This window comes from Ctenocephalides felis, unplaced genomic scaffold, assembly GCF_003426905.1.
Source record: "Ctenocephalides felis isolate EL2017-DRISC unplaced genomic scaffold, ASM342690v1 CF-g0.4_SCAFFOLD_03572, whole genome shotgun sequence".
Taxonomy (NCBI): Eukaryota; Metazoa; Arthropoda; class Insecta; order Siphonaptera; family Pulicidae; genus Ctenocephalides; species Ctenocephalides felis.
Window position 1 is genome coordinate 39,617,834 of NW_020539726.1, and position 22,252 is coordinate 39,640,085.

At 28.8% G+C, this 22,252-nt stretch overlaps 2 protein-coding genes across 2 annotated transcripts in view; both read right to left on the reverse strand.

Annotated features, from left to right (window-relative positions):
• LOC113388469 (cytosolic Fe-S cluster assembly factor NUBP1 homolog) overlaps nt 1–342 on the reverse strand; it is a 9,154-nt gene extending 8,812 nt beyond the window's left edge. Inside the window, exon 1 of the mRNA XM_026625844.1 lies at nt 313–342. Within this exon, the coding sequence (XP_026481629.1) occupies nt 313–342 (30 nt within the window). The remainder of the gene's footprint in view (nt 1–312) is intronic.
• A 937-nt stretch (nt 343–1,279) lies between these two features.
• LOC113388025 (tektin-3-like) overlaps nt 1,280–22,252 on the reverse strand; it is a 28,864-nt gene continuing 7,891 nt past the window's right edge. The window contains exons 2-9 of the mRNA XM_026625435.1: nt 13,610–13,861; nt 13,429–13,519; nt 13,203–13,344; nt 11,043–11,166; nt 9,465–9,599; nt 6,632–6,854; nt 4,036–4,190; nt 1,280–1,490 (exon numbers count right to left, since the gene is read on the reverse strand). Of these exons, the coding sequence (XP_026481220.1) occupies nt 1,280–1,490; nt 4,036–4,190; nt 6,632–6,854; nt 9,465–9,599; nt 11,043–11,166; nt 13,203–13,344; nt 13,429–13,519; nt 13,610–13,861 (1,333 nt within the window). The remainder of the gene's footprint in view (nt 1,491–4,035; nt 4,191–6,631; nt 6,855–9,464; nt 9,600–11,042; nt 11,167–13,202; nt 13,345–13,428; nt 13,520–13,609; nt 13,862–22,252) is intronic.

Below are 22,252 nucleotides of genomic sequence, written 5' to 3' on the forward strand. Positions count from 1 at the left end.
ATATAAATGTATATATCGATTTATACACGCGTATAACTATAGGAATGTATGTGGATTTAGTCTAAATTAAATATATAAATATATATTGACTTATACACGTGTATAACTATAGGAATGTTTGTGGTTTTTGTTTAAATTAAGTATATAAATGTATATATCGATTTATACATGTGTGTAACAATAGGAATGTTTGTGGATTTAGTCTAAATTAAATATATAAATATATATATCGATTCATACACGTGTATAACTATAGGAATGTTTGTGGATTTTGTCTAAATTAAATATATAAATGTATATATCGATTCATACATGTGTATAACTATAGCAGTGTTTGTGCATTCTGTCTAAATTCAATATATAAATGTATATATCGATATTTTATAATGTTCCAAGCTATAAACAAGCAAGAAAAAATGTTTGCAGATTTTGTTATAATAACATTCTTCTTTGCTAGTTTGTATGTAAAATACGCCTGATCGCACAGCAACTAGATAGACATTTTCACACCGAGCAATAAGCATAAGATAGCGTTTTAACAATTGCCTTCAAAATATAACAATATATAAAAGAGAACTGCAAATAACAAGGTAAATATAATTTAATGTACAATTCAAAAACCTTTTTTACTAATTTCCAACAAAAATTTGAATTTGTATTAAACTTTTTTTTTTAAACAGTTTTTTTCAACCTATGTATAAATAACAATAATAAACATTTACTAAATAGATTACTAAGCTAAATTTTTTGTCTAAAATCTTGGTCAATATATAGAACCCTACAGTACATAAAATTTACATATTAAAATCCTCTTGGTTTTACATATTAAAAGCTCGGGAGAGGGAGGGGGGGTCATGAGCCCCGTGACTCGCCCCCTGGATCCGCCACTGGCCACAGGACATAAATGAAAGAAGTCTGAGAAGTAAAAAGTGAACTATGGACAAGGTAAATAAAATTTGTTGTTTTTAACTAGAAACGTTTACCGTAAAAATGATAAAAATATTGTCTTTGTCTTTGAACCATCACAAACTTTGGTACCAATTTAATAAATAACTCTAATTTGTATTAACCTTGATTTTTTTGATACAGTTTATTTCAACCTATCCCAACAATAACAATAATAGACTAAATAAATTACCAATCTGTGCTTCTGTATAAACTAAACTGTTTTTATCATTTTACATATTAAATCTTCTCGTTTCATTTCAGTCGCCATCAACCTGCCTAACCTTGATATTACTTGAGATTGACAATATTAGGATGATAAATCCTTATCATCCTAATATTTAATCGTGGCAGTTATGGGAAAAGCTCGTCTCATCCCCATACACTTTTCACGATCAATAAACAAGGTGTTGACCTTGCACTGAAGATCAGTTTCTAGGTTAGATCGTGTTCTGAGCAATTGCTGGTGCTGGGCTTCAGTTTCCTGGAGTTTTCTGTGAAGCTGGTCGATTGAGGTTTGCATGTCGAAGACTTCTTGCACCAATCTAAAAGAAATTATTGATCAGAAGTAAAACTAGTAATGTATGACATCATAATGTTAACTTTGCACTTCAGTTTATATAATTCTTAGAAATATGAGATAAGGTCCTTCATTCTAACTTGGCTTGATCAATTTTCATGTAAACATATATAGACGTCGTCGTCCAATTCATAAGCTCTTATATTTTGTCTATAAAATACGAATAATGAAAGTTACAGTATTTATAATAATACTAGCTGACCCGGCAAACGTTATTTTACTAAGTAAGGTATATTCTAAACAATTTCTAAAGAATCAAAAATATTAATACTTTAAGTGTATAAGGATTAAGTGTTGTTTGAATGCTATATACAATGAGGTATTATAAAAACAATAAACCCCATTAGTTTGTCTATATTTTGTCAATACAATCAAAGTGGAAGTTTTATACACTTTCTACAGAAAACATAGTATAATGAAACCAAGTCTTTTTTGGTCTTTCGATTTATTGATTACATTTCAAGTCTTTCAGATTCTTTTTGGATTCTGGATTTTGTGTATAATTGTAAATTATACTACTGAGCTTATACAAAATTTTCAAATTTCTGCGAGGAGAAGTAGAAAATTAATAAAGTATTTCTTCTTTGACCTGCTTTTTGAAAAGTTTCAAGTAACATTCGATTTATTAAAGTAAATTTAATAAAATGTATATATGTAGAGCAGGGCAAGGCACAAAGATCCATTTGACTTTAAGCAATTCTAAATTATATTATAAAAATCAAACCAATTATATCACAACAATTGACACATATCAAACAAACAATTATCGGATTTGCTTGTCAGTAGAGTTCTTTTCATTTGAAAAAAATTGTTTGTCAGTAGAATTCTGTTAGTCAGAATTTGCCAGTCAGTAGAGTTTTTTTTGAAAAAATGTTAGAATTTGCTCGTCAGTAGAGTTCTTTCTCTCTCAAAATATTTGCTGAAGCTGCTCCTCAGTAGAGTTTTGTTTTATTTAAAAAAAAAGTGCTTGTTAGTAGAGTTCTTTTTTTCAATATCAGAATTGCTCGTCAGTAGAGTTTTTTTTTTTTTTTAAATCAGAATTTGATCGTCAGTAGAGTTCTTTTTATTAAAAACATATCATAATTTGCTTGTCAGTAGAGTTCTTTTTATTTAAAAAAATTTTAAAATATGCTCGTCAGTAGATATACTTTTTATTTAAAAAATATCAAAATTTGATCGTCAGTAGAGTTCTTTTTTACCTTAATATTGCCAGAATTTGTTCGTCAAAAGATTCTTTTTAAAAATAAAAAATCAGAATTTGCTCGCCAGTAGAGTTCTTTTTATGCAGAAACATATTAGAATTTGCTCGTGAGTAGAGTTCTTTTTTTACCTTAAAATTACCAGAATTTTCTCGTCAGTAGAGTTCGTTTTTTCATATTTGAATGTTTTTCTTTCTAAAAATGTCAGAATTTGCTCGTCGGTAGAGTTTTTTATGCAGAAGGAATATCATAATTTGCTCGTCAGTACAGTTCTTTTTTTCCCTTAAAAAGTGGTCATTGTAATATCTTTCTTGCCTCTAAAAATTACCGTTTATCTCCAGATGGTAAAGTCATAAGAATCAAGGTTATAGCTGGTTATACATCTTTTTCCCTCTACTTACAAATATTGTTATTAAACAATGCTTAACTTCACTGGTTTTTTGACACATCGGCGGTGAACCTTTTTAACCCCGAACCTTCATATATTATTATCTATTATTTGATAAATTCTGGGAAATTATAACTGGGAAAATGTTATTCAACAAAATGTCCCTTTGATCGATACCAAATTTTGGTTCTGATTTCAAATAATATGAATAAAAAATAATGTAACCCATAAAATGTTTTATAAATACCAATGAGTATATATTTATACAAATGAGATCTTTCAGAGCACCGTGTTTGAGAAAAATATGCTAAAAAGTGCATTTTTATATTAACATTTCAAAAAAGTTCATATTTTGAGTTTCTGGTAACACTTGCGGCTCTATTACATGATTTTACTGAATTGCAAATTTATAGCTGTTTTTGTAAGAAACATATGTGATTTTATATTTTTATAATTTAGTACACATATTGAGAAATAACATACTGTAATTTCATAACTGTATTACAACGCTTTATATTTTTAAAATATATTTTAAGCAGTCAATTTGTTTACATCAAAACGTTTATTCACATTTTTGTATATAAATATAACTACAAACAAAACAACTTACTACAATTTAATCATATTTGAATAGTATTCACGTAAAACATCCTATTAAACGTAATTGAACATCATCTGTCAAAAACGTTTGACATTTGACGTATTAGCCACCGTCCATTGTTTTATTTAAATTACGCTTCTACAAAAATTTTCAAATTAAAAATGTAAAGTTTCTACGCGGTTTTGAAATGATATCTCACTTTTATGACAACCTACTGATTAGCATGAATTTTTCAAGACTAAGACTGGCCAAATCGGTTTAGCCGTTTTCGAGTTTTACCCGATCATTTGATCGAAAGTTCTATTTTTATATATAAGATTACCTCTCTTGTGCCTGGTCCTTGCACAATTCCAAATTAGGCCGATGCGCTCGTGCCTCCAAACGCGTCTGGGCTACCTTCATGGGCGCCTCTTTGTCCAAAATCGCTTTTCTCAAAAGCTCAATGTGCTTTTCGCAATCGAATATCTCTTGCTGAGTCTGAAAAAAACATAAAGGATATATTATTGAAGTAAAACTTCTTTAAGCGCGACTAGGGTGTAAATTCGTACAAAGATAAGAGACATACATAAGATAAGAGTTGAGTAATATCATTTCTATACGGGTCGATTGTGATTAGTCGTCGTGTATGTGAATCGAGATCTGTCGTTGTATGCGTACCGGCATCAACGTTGTTTGCGTACCGATATCGGCAAGGAAATCGGCATTGAAAAATAAACATTTTAAAGCCACATCGTAGTAAACATATTGATTTAATAAAAAATGCCTGAATCAGAAGAATATTTTACTCTGTTTCTTGTAAATAATAAAACAAATTAAACATTCGTGCCGTGTATACATTTATATATTGAACTAGATGACCCGACAGACTTTGTTCTGTGCCCATGTCTACAATTTTTTAATATAATATACTAATATTTACCGGTTACCTAAAAATAATAATTATTGTTTTTTAAATTACTCTTCACGCCAAAATGCATATACATTTATAATATGCGCGATTTTAAATGTAGACCTGCTTTAAACAATGACATGTCGTTTTTTGCAATTTTTTCCATTTCCCAAATACCAGTACCTTATAATCACATACATCTTAGAAAATTTCCTTAACAAACTTCAGAACGATTTATCAAAATCCGAATAATCGTTTAGGAGGAGTACTTTATATAATAGCAATAAAGCTTAACTTGATTCTACGTTTTAGTTAAAAAACGTTTGTATGTGAAAGAAAAAAGGGCTGTTTCTAGGGGTTTTCTGGCAATTCTTCGATTTATTGTCGCCGTAAGAACGATCTTTGAACTTCAACGAACATTTTAAAAAAAGAATTGGCCAAATCGGTCCAGGCGTTGTCGAGTTACCAACACATTTTGCGATTCATTTTTATATATAAGATTTAGACAAAATCCACAAACATTCCTATAGTTATACACGTGTATAAATCGATATATACATTTATATATTGAATTTAGACAAAATCCACATACATTCCTATAGTTATACACGTGTATAAATCGATATATACATTTATATATTTGATTTAGACAAAATTCACAAACATTCCTATAGTTATACACGTGTACAAATCGATATATACATTTATATATATAATTTAGACAAAATCCACAAACATTTCTATAGTTATACACGTGTATAAATCGATATATACATTTATATATTGAATTTAGACAAAATCCACAAACATTCCTATAGTTATACACCTGTATAAATCGATATATACATTTATATACTTAATTTAGACAAAATCCACAAACATTCCTATAGTTATACACGTGCATAAATCGATATATACATTTATATATTTAATTTAGACAAAATCCACAAACATTCCTATAGTTATACACGTGTACAAATCGATATATACATTTATATATTGGTTTTAGACAAAATCCACAAACATTTCTATAGTTATACACGTGTATAAATCGATATATACATTTATATATTTAATTTAGACAAAATTCACAAACATTCCTATAGTTATACACGTGTACAAATCGATATATACATTTATATATATAATTTTGACAAAATCCACAAACATTCCTATAGTTATACACGTGTATAAATCGATATATACATTTATATATTGAATTTAGACAAAATCCACAAACATCCCTATAGTTATACACGTGTATAAATCGATATATACATTTATATATTTGATTTAGACAAAATCCACAAACATTCCTATAGTTATACACGTGTATAAATCGATATATACATTTATATATTGAATTTAGACAAAATCCACAAACATTCCTATAGTTATACACGTGTATAAATCGATATATACATTTATATATTGAATTTAGACAAAATCCACAAACATTCCTATAGTTATACACGTGTATAAATCGATATATACATTTATATATTTAATTTAGACAAAATCCACAAACATTCCTATAGTTATACACGTGTATAAATCGATATATACATTTATATATTTAATTTAGACAAAATCCACAAACATTCCTATAGTTATACACGTGTATAAATCGATATATACATTTATATATTTAATTTATACAAAATTCACAAATATTCTTATAAATATACATGTGTATAAATCGATATATACATTTATATATTTAATTTAGACAAAATCCACAAACATTCCTATAGTTATACACGTGTATAAATCGATATATACATTTATATATTTAATTTAGACAAAATCCACAAACATTCCTATAGTTATACACGTGTATAAATCGATATATACATTTATATATTTAGTTTAGACAAAATCCACAAACATTCCTATAGTTATACACGTGTATAAATCGATATATACATTTATATATTGAATTTAGACAAAATCCACAAACATTCCTATAGTTATACACGTGTATAAATCGATATATACATATAGGCATAAATTGTCCTTTATCCCTTACCTTGTGCAAGTGCAACTGCAATTTGTTCTTGGTCTCCAAACTTTCGGCGGCCCTTCTGGCCAGTGCATTATTTGTGAAACTCCAGGCGTCCCAAACCTGTTGGGCGCACATATTAATCAAACTGTCGGTGTCCGAACGCAATTGTTGGGATTTGGCCCTTTCGGCCTGCGATTTCTGCACCACGTGACTGCTGTACTCGGCCCAGGATTCTGTAGTCGTCACACTAAGAAGAAAGGGATATTTTAAAAAGAGTTTTTTGCGGGTGATAAAGGACGGAGTATCGGAATTGAATGATCTAAAAAACATTCAATTTGTAATGATTTCGCGAAGAGGTATTAGTTTTGGCAAAGACAGATCCCCCCATTTCGAAGATACAGAGCTAAATGTGCAAAAAATGGCAGTTTTTGAGTGAACAAGCGTCCGATTAGAATGATACTAAGAATTTTCTGCTTGTATTGACAAAACAATTGCTTTGAAGCTAAAAATATCACATCTTTTTTATTTTCCTAAAATATTTTGTAATTTTGGATTAAAAATTGAAAAAATTACCTAGGCCAAGCACAGTCTAAGCGCCACTCTGGTACAAATGTTTACCCAAGTGCGCTTAGACTGTTTTATTACAATTTTGTGAGAACTATCAAAAATGTGAAAATGCAAAATGTCAAATGCAAAAATGTGAAAACATTTGATTCCTATTAACAGGGAGATGTGTTGATTCGTTTTTGGCAAAGGCAGGTCCAGCCGTTTCAGAGATATGGAGCAAAGAGTGCATAAAATAGAAATCGAGTATTTGAGAGAACGGATCACCCGATTTGATCCAAAAAACATTCAGTTCCTCGTAATGACGAGAAAAAGTAATTATTGGCAAAGGTAGTCCAGCGGTTCGGAGATACAGAGATAAATGTTAAAAAAATGGCAGTTTTTGAGAGAACTATGCGTCCGATTTAAATGATTCAAAGGACTTTTTGCTTGTATTGACAAAACAATTGCTTTTGAGGATAAATAATTATTACATCATTTTTTTTCTAAAAATATTTTTGTAATTTTGTATTAAAAATTCAAAAAATTGCCCAGGCTAAGCACAGTCTAAGCGCCACTCTGGTACAAATGTTTACCCAAGTGCGTTTAGACTGTTATGTTGGAGCACTTTCCAATTTGTGAGAAAACTATTGAAAAATGTGAAAATGCCGCCAAGCTACGCACAGTACAAGTAAAAATGTCGCACAGATTTATTTGCCAATGCGTTTAGACTGTGACCATACGGGAGCACTTTTTCAATTTTGTGCAAATTAGGCAACTATTTTTTTGAAATTGAATTCGAAATCAAATGACGATTGTTAATGTTCTGGAGTTAAATTGATTTATTATTTATGATTTACATTTGATTTATACGTATTTATTTTTTATTTAAACGTATCGAATAGATAAATACATAAAAAATCTAAAAAAAAAATTGTTTAGAATATTAATAAAAACACTAAACAATCATTTTTATATGTATAGTTTTTAATTGTTATGTGATGACACACGTTTAGGGTCGAAACTTATTACTTATTAAATACGTTTTACTTAGGCACGTATTTTGGATCCAATACGTTTCGACACTAAATGAGTGCCATCAATATTTTTTCAAACATTACTCAATTTGTTCGTTTTAATAATTGGGTGGATATCCGTATAAAAACACCTTTTGTTTACTAAATAAAGATCTTTCACTAGCTGATGAAAACCAACAATCTGTTCTTGTTTTTTGAGTACGTTTCGACACCGAATGCGTGCCATCATCAATTTATTTTGGTGATTTATTTGGTTTACTACAATTTATAAAAAAAAGCAACTGCTAGTAAATATTTTTTAACTTCCTGTAGGGTAGTTATAGTAATGGGCCGAAAATCGAAAATGAAAATTTTTGCATTTCTCGACGTTTTGAAGTTTCTGAACATTTTGGCATACCTCAGTTAAAATTCAAAAAATGACCCAGGCTAAGCACAGTCTAAGCGCCACTCTGGTACAAATGCGTTACCCAAGTGCGTTTAGACTGTTTATAGTATAAGTGAAAATGTCGCACAGAATTATTTGCAAGTGCGTTTAGACTGTGAATATGCGGGAGCATTATTTCAATTTTGTGTAAATTAGGCAGCTATTTTTTTTTAAACTGAATTGGAAATGAAATGACCATTGTTAATATTCTGGAGATAAATTGATTAATGATTTACATTTGATTTGCTCAGATATAACAAACAAGATAATGCAAAAATAATGAAAGTTACAGTATTTTTAATAATATATTCATTACGGTACGGAAAGTTCCAGGAATTTGCCTTAAGGCACGATGCCATACACCACTAATTTTTATTGAAATTATATTAAAAATTTTATATCAAAGCTACAAATTACAATAATTTGCGGTTAGTGATTTGTATTCAATGTTTAACCATTTCTAAAAATAGAACGTAAATAATAAATTTACTTAAGTTTGTCTTGAGAACAAAATTTGTATGACAAATTGTATATTTCTACACTACAGCAAGAATTAAATTAGAATCTCAAGAAACAGTCGCGTTTTATCAATTATGGGGTTCCTCAAGGAATAGTTCAAGGGCCATTATTAGACTTATTATATATTTTTTTGAAAATTTTGAACAAAAATGCATATTTGTTATATCTAGTCTACCAGTTTTCTTGTTTTTTAGTCGACCTGTCTAAATCTACATTTCTACCTATTTACCAGTTTACCTGTCAACCTATGTGCAAAAAATGGCAGTTTTTGAGTGACTAAGCAATTTACTTCAAGGCACGATGCCATATACCACTAGTTTCATGTTTTACTTACGCCGGATCGTATCTTTCGATGCCTCCATAGTATGTTATTCCTCTAGAGTTATTATTTAGTTGATGACACATTCCGTCGATGCCCAATGCGGATTCTTTGAACCTCAAATCTTTTTCCAACTCGTTCTGTGATGCCCTGGTAATAAAAAATAATTTAGTGCCCCAATATCTTATACATATAAAATTCTTCTGTACGGCTGTATGATTTGATACTTCTCCTACACGCTTATTCGAATTTTGATAAATCTTTTTGGAGTTTGTTAAGGAAATTTTTAAGATTTAATGAACAATAAAACTATAGTAATATTGTAGAAATATTTGGCAAAAATTAAAAAAAAACACTTATCATTGTTTGACATTTGAACTGTCATCTGCTAGAAATGTCGATTCACTTGTAATTTGAATTTAGCTGAAATTATGAGCCTAGACAATATTAGAATATAATATACAAGAAAAATGTAACGTCTACATTATTATTGCCGAAAAGCAGCTGAGATGTGCCAGAAATTAAAATAATATAAAATACAGTCAACCGTATATATTTGGCAGAAGCAATTATATAATTCAGTTTTAAGTACAAAATTGCACTTACAATTTTTTTTTAAACTTAAGCATGTCGCATTTTAGTTTACTTTACTAAATTATTTAACATTAAAAAAATATGTCTACTTATTAAATGATTTAGAATTTTGTTTCAAGTGTCGAAAATTCATTTGTTTGGCATCGGATATGGATTATTTAGTTAGTTGATTGCAGATTGAATAGTGCACATATGAACTAGATTTTACAATTTTATTAAACGTTAAAAATATTTATTTATTAGAGAGTTAAAAGTGCAGTCTAATATGGGGAGATCCGATATGGCGGCGAGAGCCGCCAAGATTTGAAGCGCCGGTACTCTCAAACTATTAGTTTTACAAAAAAACTGTTTTCGAAAGAATTGTAGGAAATTTTATCTAGTTTAATTCTTAAATAGCTACTTTTATTGGAGGATGAATCGGAAAGGAGATATTTTGAAAAAACTGACTTAAAATTCGAGGTGTCAAAGTAAATAAATATAAGGATAGGCGAGAATACTGTCCCTACAAGTTAGAAGTGGTTATGAAATTGATAAAATAGTTAAGACTCGATTAAAGAGAAATTCAAAAGCAGCAATGTACTTTTCTAAAATTATGATTAATTATTACTGACATAAAAATCGTATCTCGGCCTGCATGATTTCCACATGATTCGATGACTTCAATAAAAATTTGTATCTCAAACATAAAACGGGCTACTCAAATTGTTTACCATTATGTTTATATATGTCCAGTTACTTTATTTAATATATGGCACGATCAGCGAACCGAGATCTTACTAAATAAATTCCTAAAGAGCACCTCGTAATCTTTAAGATTACTAATTTTTAGAATTCATGGAGTACTGTACCGGCAATAGCTTTAGATAACATTCTTTCTTGCTTGTTTATATGTAAAATACACCTGATCGCACAGGCGGCAAATAAATAGACATGTTCACAGTTTTCACTGGCAATAAACAAGCATAACATAGCATTATTCTCTATTTTCCTTTATTTTACCTGTTGTTGGTCAACTGTGCCAAAACTTTGGCATCAATAGAACCGATTTTTTCCTTCCAGCTTCTTAAACCTTCGACTTCTTTCAGGAGAGCTTGTTCAACTTCGTCGTGGACCAAATCGATACCTAAAAAAAAAGATAAAAATAAAATAACATCTAGATTTACCAATAATCTTATATATATAAAAATGGAGCTCTTGATCAAATGATTCGGTAAAACTCTCTGAACCGATTTGGCCAGTCTTAGTCTTGAAAAATTCGTGCTAATCAGTAGGTTGTCGGAAAGGTAAGATATTATTTCAAAATCGCGTAGAAACTTTACATTTTTAATTTGAATATTTTTGTAGAAGAGTAATTTGAATAAAACCATGGACGGTGGCTAATACGTCAAATGTCAAACGTTTTTGAGAGATGATGTTCAATTACGTTTAATAGGTTGTTTTACGTGAATGTTATTTAATTATGATTAAATTGCAGTAAGTAGTTTTGTTCGTAGTTTTATTTATACACAAAAACGGTAGTAAACGTTCTGACGTAAACAAATTGACGGCTTAAAATATATTTTAAAAATATAAAGCGTTGTAATACAGTTATGAAATTTTAGTATGTTATTTCTTAATATGTGTACTAAATTATAAAAATATAAAATCAAATATGTTTCTAACAGAACAAACTAAAAAATTGCAATGCACACTTTGCATACTTTATTTTTATTAGTTGCAAATCGACGGTTGGATATGATATGAGAAGTACTTTTGAAAAATGTTTTAAAAATATACAATATTATACTAGAGCTATGAAATTTTAGTATGTTATTACCTAATATATGTACTCAATTATGAAAATATAAAATCACATATGTTTCTTACAGAAACAGCTATAAATTTGCAATTCAGTAAAACCATGTAATAGGGCAGCAATTGTTACTAGAGACTCAAAATATCAACTTTTTTGAAATGTTAATATAAAAATGCACTTTTTGGCATATTTTTCTCAAACACGGTGCTCTGAAAGATCTCATTTGTATAATTATATACTCATTGGTATTTATAAAACATTTCCTAGGTTATATTATTTTTTATTTATGTTATTTAAATTCAGAACCTAATTTTGGTATCGATCAAAGGAACATTTTGTTGAATAATATTTACCCAGTTATAATTTCCCAGAATTTATCGAAGAATAGATAGTAATATATGAAGGTGTTAATAATGTTAGTTAAAAATGTCAGTAAAGTTAAGCATTGTTTAACAACAATATTTGAAAGCAGAGGGACAAATATGTATAACTAGCTATAACCTTGATTCATAGATAAGGCCTTGATTGGTAATCTTTGAAAATCCACAATAAAAGTATTTTCTTCCGTTGGTAGTTTTTTAGCATTAGTTAAAAATGTAATTAATTTGAAAAAAAAAACAAATTTTTGAAAGGAGGCAAAAAAGCACGTTTCTACAATAATGAAGTAGCTGACAGTTTTACTGAACGTAGTCAGATAATTGTTCGTTTAAAATGTGTTATTTGTTGTGATATAATTGTTTTGGTTTTCACAATATAATTAATATTTGCTCAAAGTCAAATTGGACCTTTGTGCCTCGCCCTGCTCTAAATACATATTTTTATTAAATTTACTTGAATTCATTAAATGTTACTTGAGACTTTTCAAAAAGCAAGTCAAAGAAGAAATACTTAATTCATTTTCTATCTCTCCTCGCAGAAATTTGCAAATTTTTTAAAAGCTCAGTAGTATTATTTACAATTATACACAAAATCCAGAATCCAAAAAGAATCTGAAAAACTTGAAACGTAATCAATAAGTCGGAAGACCAAAAAAGACTTGGATTGGATTATACCATGTTTTCTATATAAAGTGTATAAAACTTCCAGAGAAAATATAGACAAACTAATGAGGTTTATTGTTTTTATAATACCTCATTGTATATAGCATTCAAACAACACTTGATCCTTATATACTAAAAGTATTAATATTTTTGATTCTCTAGAAATTGTTTAGAATGTACCTTACTTAGCAAAACAATGTTTGCCGGGTCATCTAGTATATATATATATATATTTATATATAAATATATATATATATATATATATATATATATTTATATATATATATATATATATATATATTATATATATATATATATATTTACCCATTCTGCTCTCCCTCTGGTACAAGCATTCCTGTGCAATATGCAAAGGACCCTCCAAATCCTGCAAGGTTTTTGCCAAAAGTCTTCTGGTGTCTGCAAACAAGGCTGTTTCTGACACTAATCTGTCCAATTCTGTACTGACCTAAGGGTTATATGTAAAACTAATTATCAAATAATTTTGCTTCTGAATTATTTAATTTTTTGAAAATGTTAATAATAAAATTACCTCGTTTCTCCAAAATGTGGTATCTGTTATCCGCTCTCCAATTCTTCTACCAGCATCCCTTTGCCCTTGCATGGTTTTTTCATCCGTTTGTCTAAAAAAAATTCATAAAAATGCAAGGAAGTTCCAGCAATTTGCCTTAAGGCACAATGCCATACACCACTAGTTATTTTTTTATACTGACCTCATAACCCTGACAGCATCGCACCTCAGCCTCTCCGAATAATTCCGATTCGTATCTGATTCGTTAAATATTCCCATACTGGCCTGGGCCCATTCGTAGGGCGTATATCTGGTGTAGAGTGCGGCCCTGGCAGCATGCCCCGGATTACGCTCAAACCCTGTCACCAAATTCGGAAACTTTAGGGGCTCCGTCGACATTCCTCCAGGGGCGAAACAGGGACTCGCCATGTCGGATGTTAGGGGAGTGGCGGGACTTGAAAAATAATAAATAAATTAAATAATAATAATAAAGAGAGAAAAATGTTATGGCAAGGCCATGTTATGAAGAACTTTCCATACTAAATATTGACAGTGGCGGATCCAGCTTTGGCGCAGGGGAGGGTCACATTATTTAGGAGTGTTTGAAGTAATTTAATTGCTGAATTAGTGTTCTATCTATAAGACAAACTCAGGGTGAGGGGGTCATGAGCCCCGTAAACCATCCCCTGGAGCCGCCACTGGGTTGTCAGGCGTATTTCTCAGCTTGTCAGATACATAACATAGTATTTAGTTATTAATAGTATTTATTTGCTTGATGTTCACGGTTCAAGTTATGAATAATTTTTTATAACAAGCTTAGTACCTATACTAGGGTAGGAAATTATTTTGTTATGTCAGGTGGATAAAAATATAGACTAGCTGTAAGTGGAATTCTGTCTTAAGGCAATTAAGGCATCGTGCCTTAAGGCAAATTGCTGGAACTTCCCGTACCAAATATTATTATTTTTTTAAAAACGATTAACATTCTTGAAAAAATTTTACTTCGAAAAAAGAAGATTTTTGAGAAACTATAAATTGGACAAAAAATTACTTTTTTTGAAAAAAAAAAATTAAAAAAAAAAAACATCTTTAATTTTTTTTTTTTTTTAAAAAAATGTTTTCTTTATTTTGACATATTTTGGAAGATCTAAACTTTATTTCAAAGCAATCGTACTGCTTTAACTGCATAAAGACGAAATATCAAAGCGCGTAAGCGCCGCATCGCCGTCTAACGCGTAAACATTGGTACGGAACCCATAGGAATGTAAACCAAATTTATACTTATTGTTAAAATCTCTAAAAAAGATCTGATAATTTGATGTGCATATGTCTAATGATCATTTTTGACCGCCAAATGGCATTTATTTTACTTTTTTCATTAGATCTCCGAAACCGCTAGACCTGCCTTTATGAAAATTTGATCGGTTCTTCACCTTGTCAATACAACTAAAATGTTTTTTGAATTATTTAAATCGGACGCTCCGTTCTCTTAAAAACTGAGTTACCGTTTTTGGCACTTTTTGCCCCGTATCTTCGGAACGGCTAGACCTGCCTTCGCCAAAAACTAATCAGCACGTCTCCTTATCAATACGAATCGAAAGTTTTTTGAATTATTCAAATCGGTTGATCGGTGTTCCCGAAATCGTCGACGAAAATTTGTATCCGCACATACATACACACACATACACACACACACACACACACACACATATATCCATTTTTTCTAAGGTATGCCAAAATATTTAGAAACCTTTGAAACGTCGAGAAATGCAAAAATTTTCATTTTCGATTTTTTTGCGATTAATATAACTTGCCCTACGGGAAGTTAATAAATACAATTTGTGAGGCTCGAACATGCCGCCACGTTTGAAAAAACAATGGGAAATTAATTTGAAAATGAAAAACTAAAACACAAAAAAGTTAAAAATATAAAAAGGACTCTACTGACGTGCAAACTAAAATTTAAATGACAGAAGGTCAAACTCAAACACAATAAAGAATAAAAGTATAAGAAAGGACTCTACTGATGAGCAAACCGAATATTCTGGCAAACAACAAATAAAACAGCAAACTGGAAAATTAAGATTATAAAACGATTCCACTGACGAATTGTAATATAAAAATTATCTCATACACACTTAAACACTCACACACACAAAATTTTCCTGCAAATTGACCTGCGATCTATGGAAAGAGAAAGAGCAAACAGGACTTTCCTCATTAAAAAAAAAAAAAAATCAGTGCAAGAATGATAACATTCTAGATCCTTTCCCTTCGAAGTAATGCCTAACGGAAGTATTAGTCGGTATTATACCCAGTCGGTATTGAGTCCGACATACCCAGACAAAATACTTAGTCTGGGATTCGTAAAGGCATTACCTTCGCTATTCGCTACAAAAAACATACTTTTCCCAAATTTTCTCCCAAACGATTCAGAATGGCTTGAAACATCGAGGAAACCAAATATTAGCAAATCAAATTTTAGGAAAATTATAATATAGTATCATGCTCTGAAATAGCGCTAATATTTTTTTAATCACAAATTTTCTTTTTTTTTAAATGTAATAAATGTACAAAAAATAATATTCCTGACAAAGGACAATAATAAATTAATAACTAAAGGGTCCGTCATCTAACTTCTTTATTCATTGTGTTAACTTTGCTCAGTGTCTTCGTTTATTGTCTCTAAATACACTATCTACAATATTCAAACATGTTCGATTTACATGGAAATTAATTTACATGATTTTTCAACATTGCATCATATAGTTATGGTGTTATAGTAAAGTTACAATAAACTAACATTACCCAGAAACCGCACAAATGTCGAAAAAACGATGTTAGATAACAGGGCGTTTCTGACTCAGCTTCATAACATACGCGTAACGTTGCAGTTTGTGTGTAAAACGCTTGAATGCACAGCAAATACATGACATTTTGTTAGTATTTAGTATGATTAAGTATTATAGTGTTATAGTAAAGTTGCAATAAATTAACATTAACAGAAACCGCACAAATGTCAATAAAACTATCTTACATAACAGGGTGTTTCTGACCCAGCTTCATAACATACGCGTAACGTTGCGGTTTATGTGTGAAACGCCTGAATGCACAGCAAATACATGACATTTTGTTAGTATCCAGTATGAATAAGTATTATAATGTATGGAAATCGGGGCGTAGCATGGCCTTGCCATAACATTGGTTTTTTAATTTGATATTTTATTATTATTTTATTATTTTTTATTCTTACAGAGGCATAACCTGTATGGTTTCATAGCCCAATGTAGGTCTCCAAGGGTGCGGCCTGGGGGTCTCGTAATATTGTCCGATCCTGGTGGGAATTGGGGGGGCCCTTTACTTGCTCCATGCAGGGCGGAGCGGCCACTGTGCCCCATGGTTGCAATTGCTAGAAAAAGGTAAATAAATATGTAATTAATAATAAAAACATTGATAAGAGAAAAGGAAACACAAGGCTAATAAATTGTGGCAAACACGTGCTGAATCAAATTTGGAATAATGAATATACTTAGTGAAAATATAATTTTTTTTTAATAATATTCAAATTTAGAGCACGAAGTAATTTTTACATATATATACTGAATTAAATTAGGACAATTTAGTTGTCATAGCAACGCTCTCTTAAGCGTATTCTTGGTATTGAAAATTATAAAAATGTCTTTCTATTTGCCGTGCGATCAGGCGCATTTTACATATAAACAAGCAAGAAAGAATCTTACGATAACTGCATCATCTAGAATTCTGTTATCATAACATTCTCTTTCTAAAATTTAATTATTATTTTTTACGTTTTTGACAAGCATTTTTAATATTTTGTAAGTTTAGTTTAAATAATTAATTATAAATAAGATAGTTACAGAATACAAGATGGTTTCTCCCAGTTCGTTCGGCATCTTGAATTAATTTAATTAACTAAACTACAGTAAAATTTTTAAATGACTTAAATTTAAACTAATTTAAAATTTAGAAAAGTGCATCAAAAAATAACGTACATCATTTGTTTTCACAAATATGTCATATGTTTATTTAAATAAAATGTGCAAAAAATACACAAAATTTTCATAATTATAATAATTAATAATTAGTATAAATAATCAACTTTTTTTTGAATTTGAAATAAAATAATATACAAAATTATTTTTAAGAATGATAAAATTTTTAACAAAAAGAATTCTAATAAGAATTTTTGAAGTTAAATTTATATGATGACCTTTATGATAAAGGGTATCTTTAATTTGAAATGGAAATTTTATAAATTTTGAAATTTAATTTAAATTTAACTTAAATTATTTAAGTAATATCTGATATTTTCAGTTGAACTAAAATATTTATATTATTATGTTCAAATAATTACATAAATAAAAAATTATAACAAATAAAACCATTTTAGGTTAAAATAAAAATTGTAAATTATACTCAAATTACGTAAATATTTGAGTACTTATCGATATATATATTAAATAATATAAATATTGCAATTTAATTAAATTATGGTTATCATATTAATTAATATAAAACTTAATTTAATAATTTTATAAAAAAACAGCTCAATAGTTAATTAAAATTAATAACTTGAGATAATATAATTATAAAATTTTGCAAAGTATTTGTTGGACATTTTTAAAAAATTTAATAATATATGTTTAATATTATGTCTGTTACGTTATAATAACGTTTTAATATCGTTTCGTGATTTGCTGGGTGTGTATTTTATTAACTTTTTGCTATTAACTAATAATATACTCTAATTTATAAATAATTAATTTTATTTTTAATTTAATTTTGAAACATCTGTTTAATAACTTATTTAATATATGTATGTTACTTTATTTTTTATCACATATTTAATAATACTAATAATTATTATATTATATCTTGCATTTATTATAATTTTATCATTCATGTACATTTTTAAATTTGAATTGCGCGGTTCTTTCTTTGAGGTTAGTTTGCGCAATTTGACAGTTATTAAAATCTTTCAATGGCGGATTTACTTTTTATCTTTAATTATATGTTAAGAAGAGGTATATGCAACTTGCCTTAAGGAAAAATACTATATATACACCTAGTTTTTTACAATATTCATTTTTCATTTTAATAATAATTTAATTTAATAATTTCTTTGTACAAAATTGATTTGAATTTTGCGGTTACTGCCTTGAAGTTGATGCACAATTTTGACAGTTATTTAAAACTTTTAACTAAAATATGAATTTTTTTATATCTTTAAATATTGAATAAAAAATTTATGCAAATACTTTAAGGCAAAATACCACTTACACCTGTTTATTTTGATATAATTAATTGTATTTTGATATAAATATTTGTATTTTAATATAAATTTATAATTTATAATTTTATAACAAAATTGATTGAATTTCGCGGTTACTGCCTTGAAGTTAAGTTTGCACGATTTGACAGTTGTTTAAAACTTTCAATAAAAAATGTATTATTTATTTTTAATTATTTATTAAATTGTTTATGAAACTTGTGTTAAGGCCAAATATCATTTACACTTCTTTTTTTTAATAATAATTTGTCTTTTTAACAATAATTTAATATAATAATTTATTACAAAATAGATTTGAATTTCGCGGTTACTACTTTGAGGTTATGTTGCACAATTTGACATTTGCAGAAAACGTTGAATGACGGATTAAATTTTTATCTTTAACTATTTGTTAATAAATAAAATTAGTGATTTGTTAAATGTATGTTAAAGTTGTTAATAATAGATCTATGAATAGTGATTGAATTATAATAAATTAAATAACATGTCATCTGAAATGGAAGTGGAAAAAACCTCCAGAAGCACCTGAACGTAAGAACTTGATATAAATTTATATATAAAGATATATATATATATATATATATATATATATATATATTATAAATATAATATCACTCACTTATTGTTTGCACTTCAAACATCAGTAATATTTTACCATTTAAAAATTTTGTCAAGTAAGGTTAGGTTATAATGACACTACAAAAACTTTTCCCCGTTTTCAGTATATATTACACTAACAATGCATCAATAAATGAATCCCCACTTTTCTTATTATATTTCACTACTAAATTACATTTAAATAATCAATTTTACATCTTATTATTTCTTTTCCCAGATTGTCCCGGGACTCAAAGCGAAGACGCAGGCAAAGCCTCAGCTTGTGCAGGATGTCCCAATCAAAACATTTGTGCTTCCGGAGAAGCACGAGGACCTGATCCTGGTATTCAAGCCGTCAAAGAACGTTTATCGACAGTCAAACACAAAATACTTATACTGTCCGGTAAGGGTGGTGTTGGAAAAAGTACTATGACGTCTTTATTGGCTAGAGCTTTGGCTGCTCGAGATGCAGAAAAGAATGTAAGTGGTAATGGATATATATATATATATATATATATATATATAATTAGTACCTTATTATGAGCGAATTGTCTAGAATCAAATGGGTATTTCAAAATGCCGCCTCTCATGAAGCACAATATAATATATTTTATTTGTTTTGCAAAATTAAAACTACGTTTGAAGATGTTTGTCTTTAACTATGATTCAATTATTTTGATTTCACATTCGTGTGGTTATTTTTAAACTGCATGGTACGATGTGACACAGGAATATTGATTGGGCTTATCGGATGACCTAGTAATCGGGTATTGTGAAAAGTTGAGACAGGTTCAAGTTAGATAAAACTATAAGTGACTTTAAATTAAATAAATTCAACTTTTAAAATAATTGTAACTGTGTCCTTAAATTAAATTAGTAACATTGCATAACTTTAGTCAGAAGTGATATTGTTAACAGGTTTTGATGAAGAGGCATTATTGGATAGATTCGATATAAATCAATTTAATCTATATACATAATATATAAATGGAAGAATATCAATCCATTTTGTTGACTTTGTATATAAAATTTGACCGAAGATTAATAGGATGTTTTAGATGAATATTATTTAATTTTAGTAAGTAGTTAAATTTGTATATAAATAACTAATTATTTATACACAAAAACATTTTTAAAGGGGTTGCAAATGTTAATAGAAACTCAACTCAAACTCAATTTTTTAAAATGTTAATATAAAAGTACACTTTTTGGTTTTATGGCACTCTCTTTTTGCAAATCATATTTTTTTTAACTTTCCGTAGGGTAAGTTATAGTAATCGTCTAAAAATAAAAAATGAAAATTTTTGCATTTCTCGACGTTTTGAAGGTTTTTGAACATTTTACTGGCATACCTTAGAAACTAAATTGATGTGTGTGTGTGTTTTGTATGTCCGCACGGATCTATCGAATAATTTAAAAAACATTCGATTCGTATTGATAACGAGACGTGGTGATTAGTTTTTGGCGAAGGCAGCTCTAGCCGTTCCGAAGGTATGGGGCAAAAAGTGCCAAAAACGGTAACTCAGTTTTTAAGGGAATGGAGCAACCAATTTAAATAATTCAAAACGTATTTTACTTGTATTGACTAAACGAAGAACTGTTTAAATTTTTCGAAAGGTAGGTCCAGCGGTTATGGACTCTCAATAAAAATAAGTTTTTAATAATGTGTACACATTTTGTGTGATTTTTTTCGGTTCCGTACCAAGATTTTTAATTTTAAATTTCACGTATGTGGTTTAAACAAATGTCCCCAACATTTAGTATGGAATAACCGATTTGTATGATTGAAAAATCATTCGGTTCGTACTCGATCGCGAGGCGTTTTTGCAAAAGGCACATCTTGCCGTTTCGGAGGTATGGAGCGTAAAACGGTTATGCAGTTTTTGAGAGAACGGATTATCCGATTAAATTAATTCAAAACAAATTTTGCTTGAGTAGATTGTGTGCAAAAAATGCTTTTGCAGAAAATTTCGTAATTTTGAAAATTTTCATAAAAAATTCAAAATTTTCAAAAGAATCAGATTTTAGAAAAATTTAAATTTTCGAAATTTTTTATCATTTAAAAAAAAAACTGAATTTTGAAAAATTTCAAGTTATATCAAAATTAAAAAAAAAAAAAACTATTTCTTACAAAAATTTGAGAATATTTTGAAATTTTCAAAAAATCGAATATTTTCAAAAATTTTTAAATTCTCAAAAAATTAAGAAAAACGTTAAAAATGAAATACAGAAAATTTCAAACTTCTAAAAAAAAATTCAAAATTTAGAAAAAAATACCAAATTATCAAAAAAATCAAATTAAAAAAAAAAACTGAACCAATTTTTTATAAACATGCACAAAAGTTTGTAGAATACGCTTGTCGCCTAATTTTAAAAGCACTTATAAGTTTACAATATGTATTTATAATAAATAATCTAATTGAAATCATTCAAAACAAATATTGATTATTTTCATTTCTTGAATATTTCATTACGGCACGGGAAGTTCCAGCAATTTGCCTAAAGGCACGATGCCATACACCACTAGTTTTATTTTAATTTTACTTACCCTGTTGTACCGACTTCTGACCTCTTTGTTCCTTCCAAAATTTGCCAACATTTTTAATGTTTTCTTGCACTCATCATTCTATTAACTAAATATTAAGAAGTTTTTCACAAGTTTTATTTTTTTGTTGCAACATGGTTTATTTAATTGCAACATTTTTTTAAAAATGCTATTTTATTGTCATTTCTTAAAACTAAAACTAATATATGTTAGACACAAACAATGCAAGAAGAATTAGATCGTTTCCATGGAATCGAAAAATCTTAGACCATACAATACATGGACTGCTAGTCTTTATATATTTTCCGTTGTATGTAGTGCTCAAACATAGAAGGGACTGTGTGACGTTACAAGTCTGAGCGAACGTTGCCGACGACAATCGCGGACTCTCC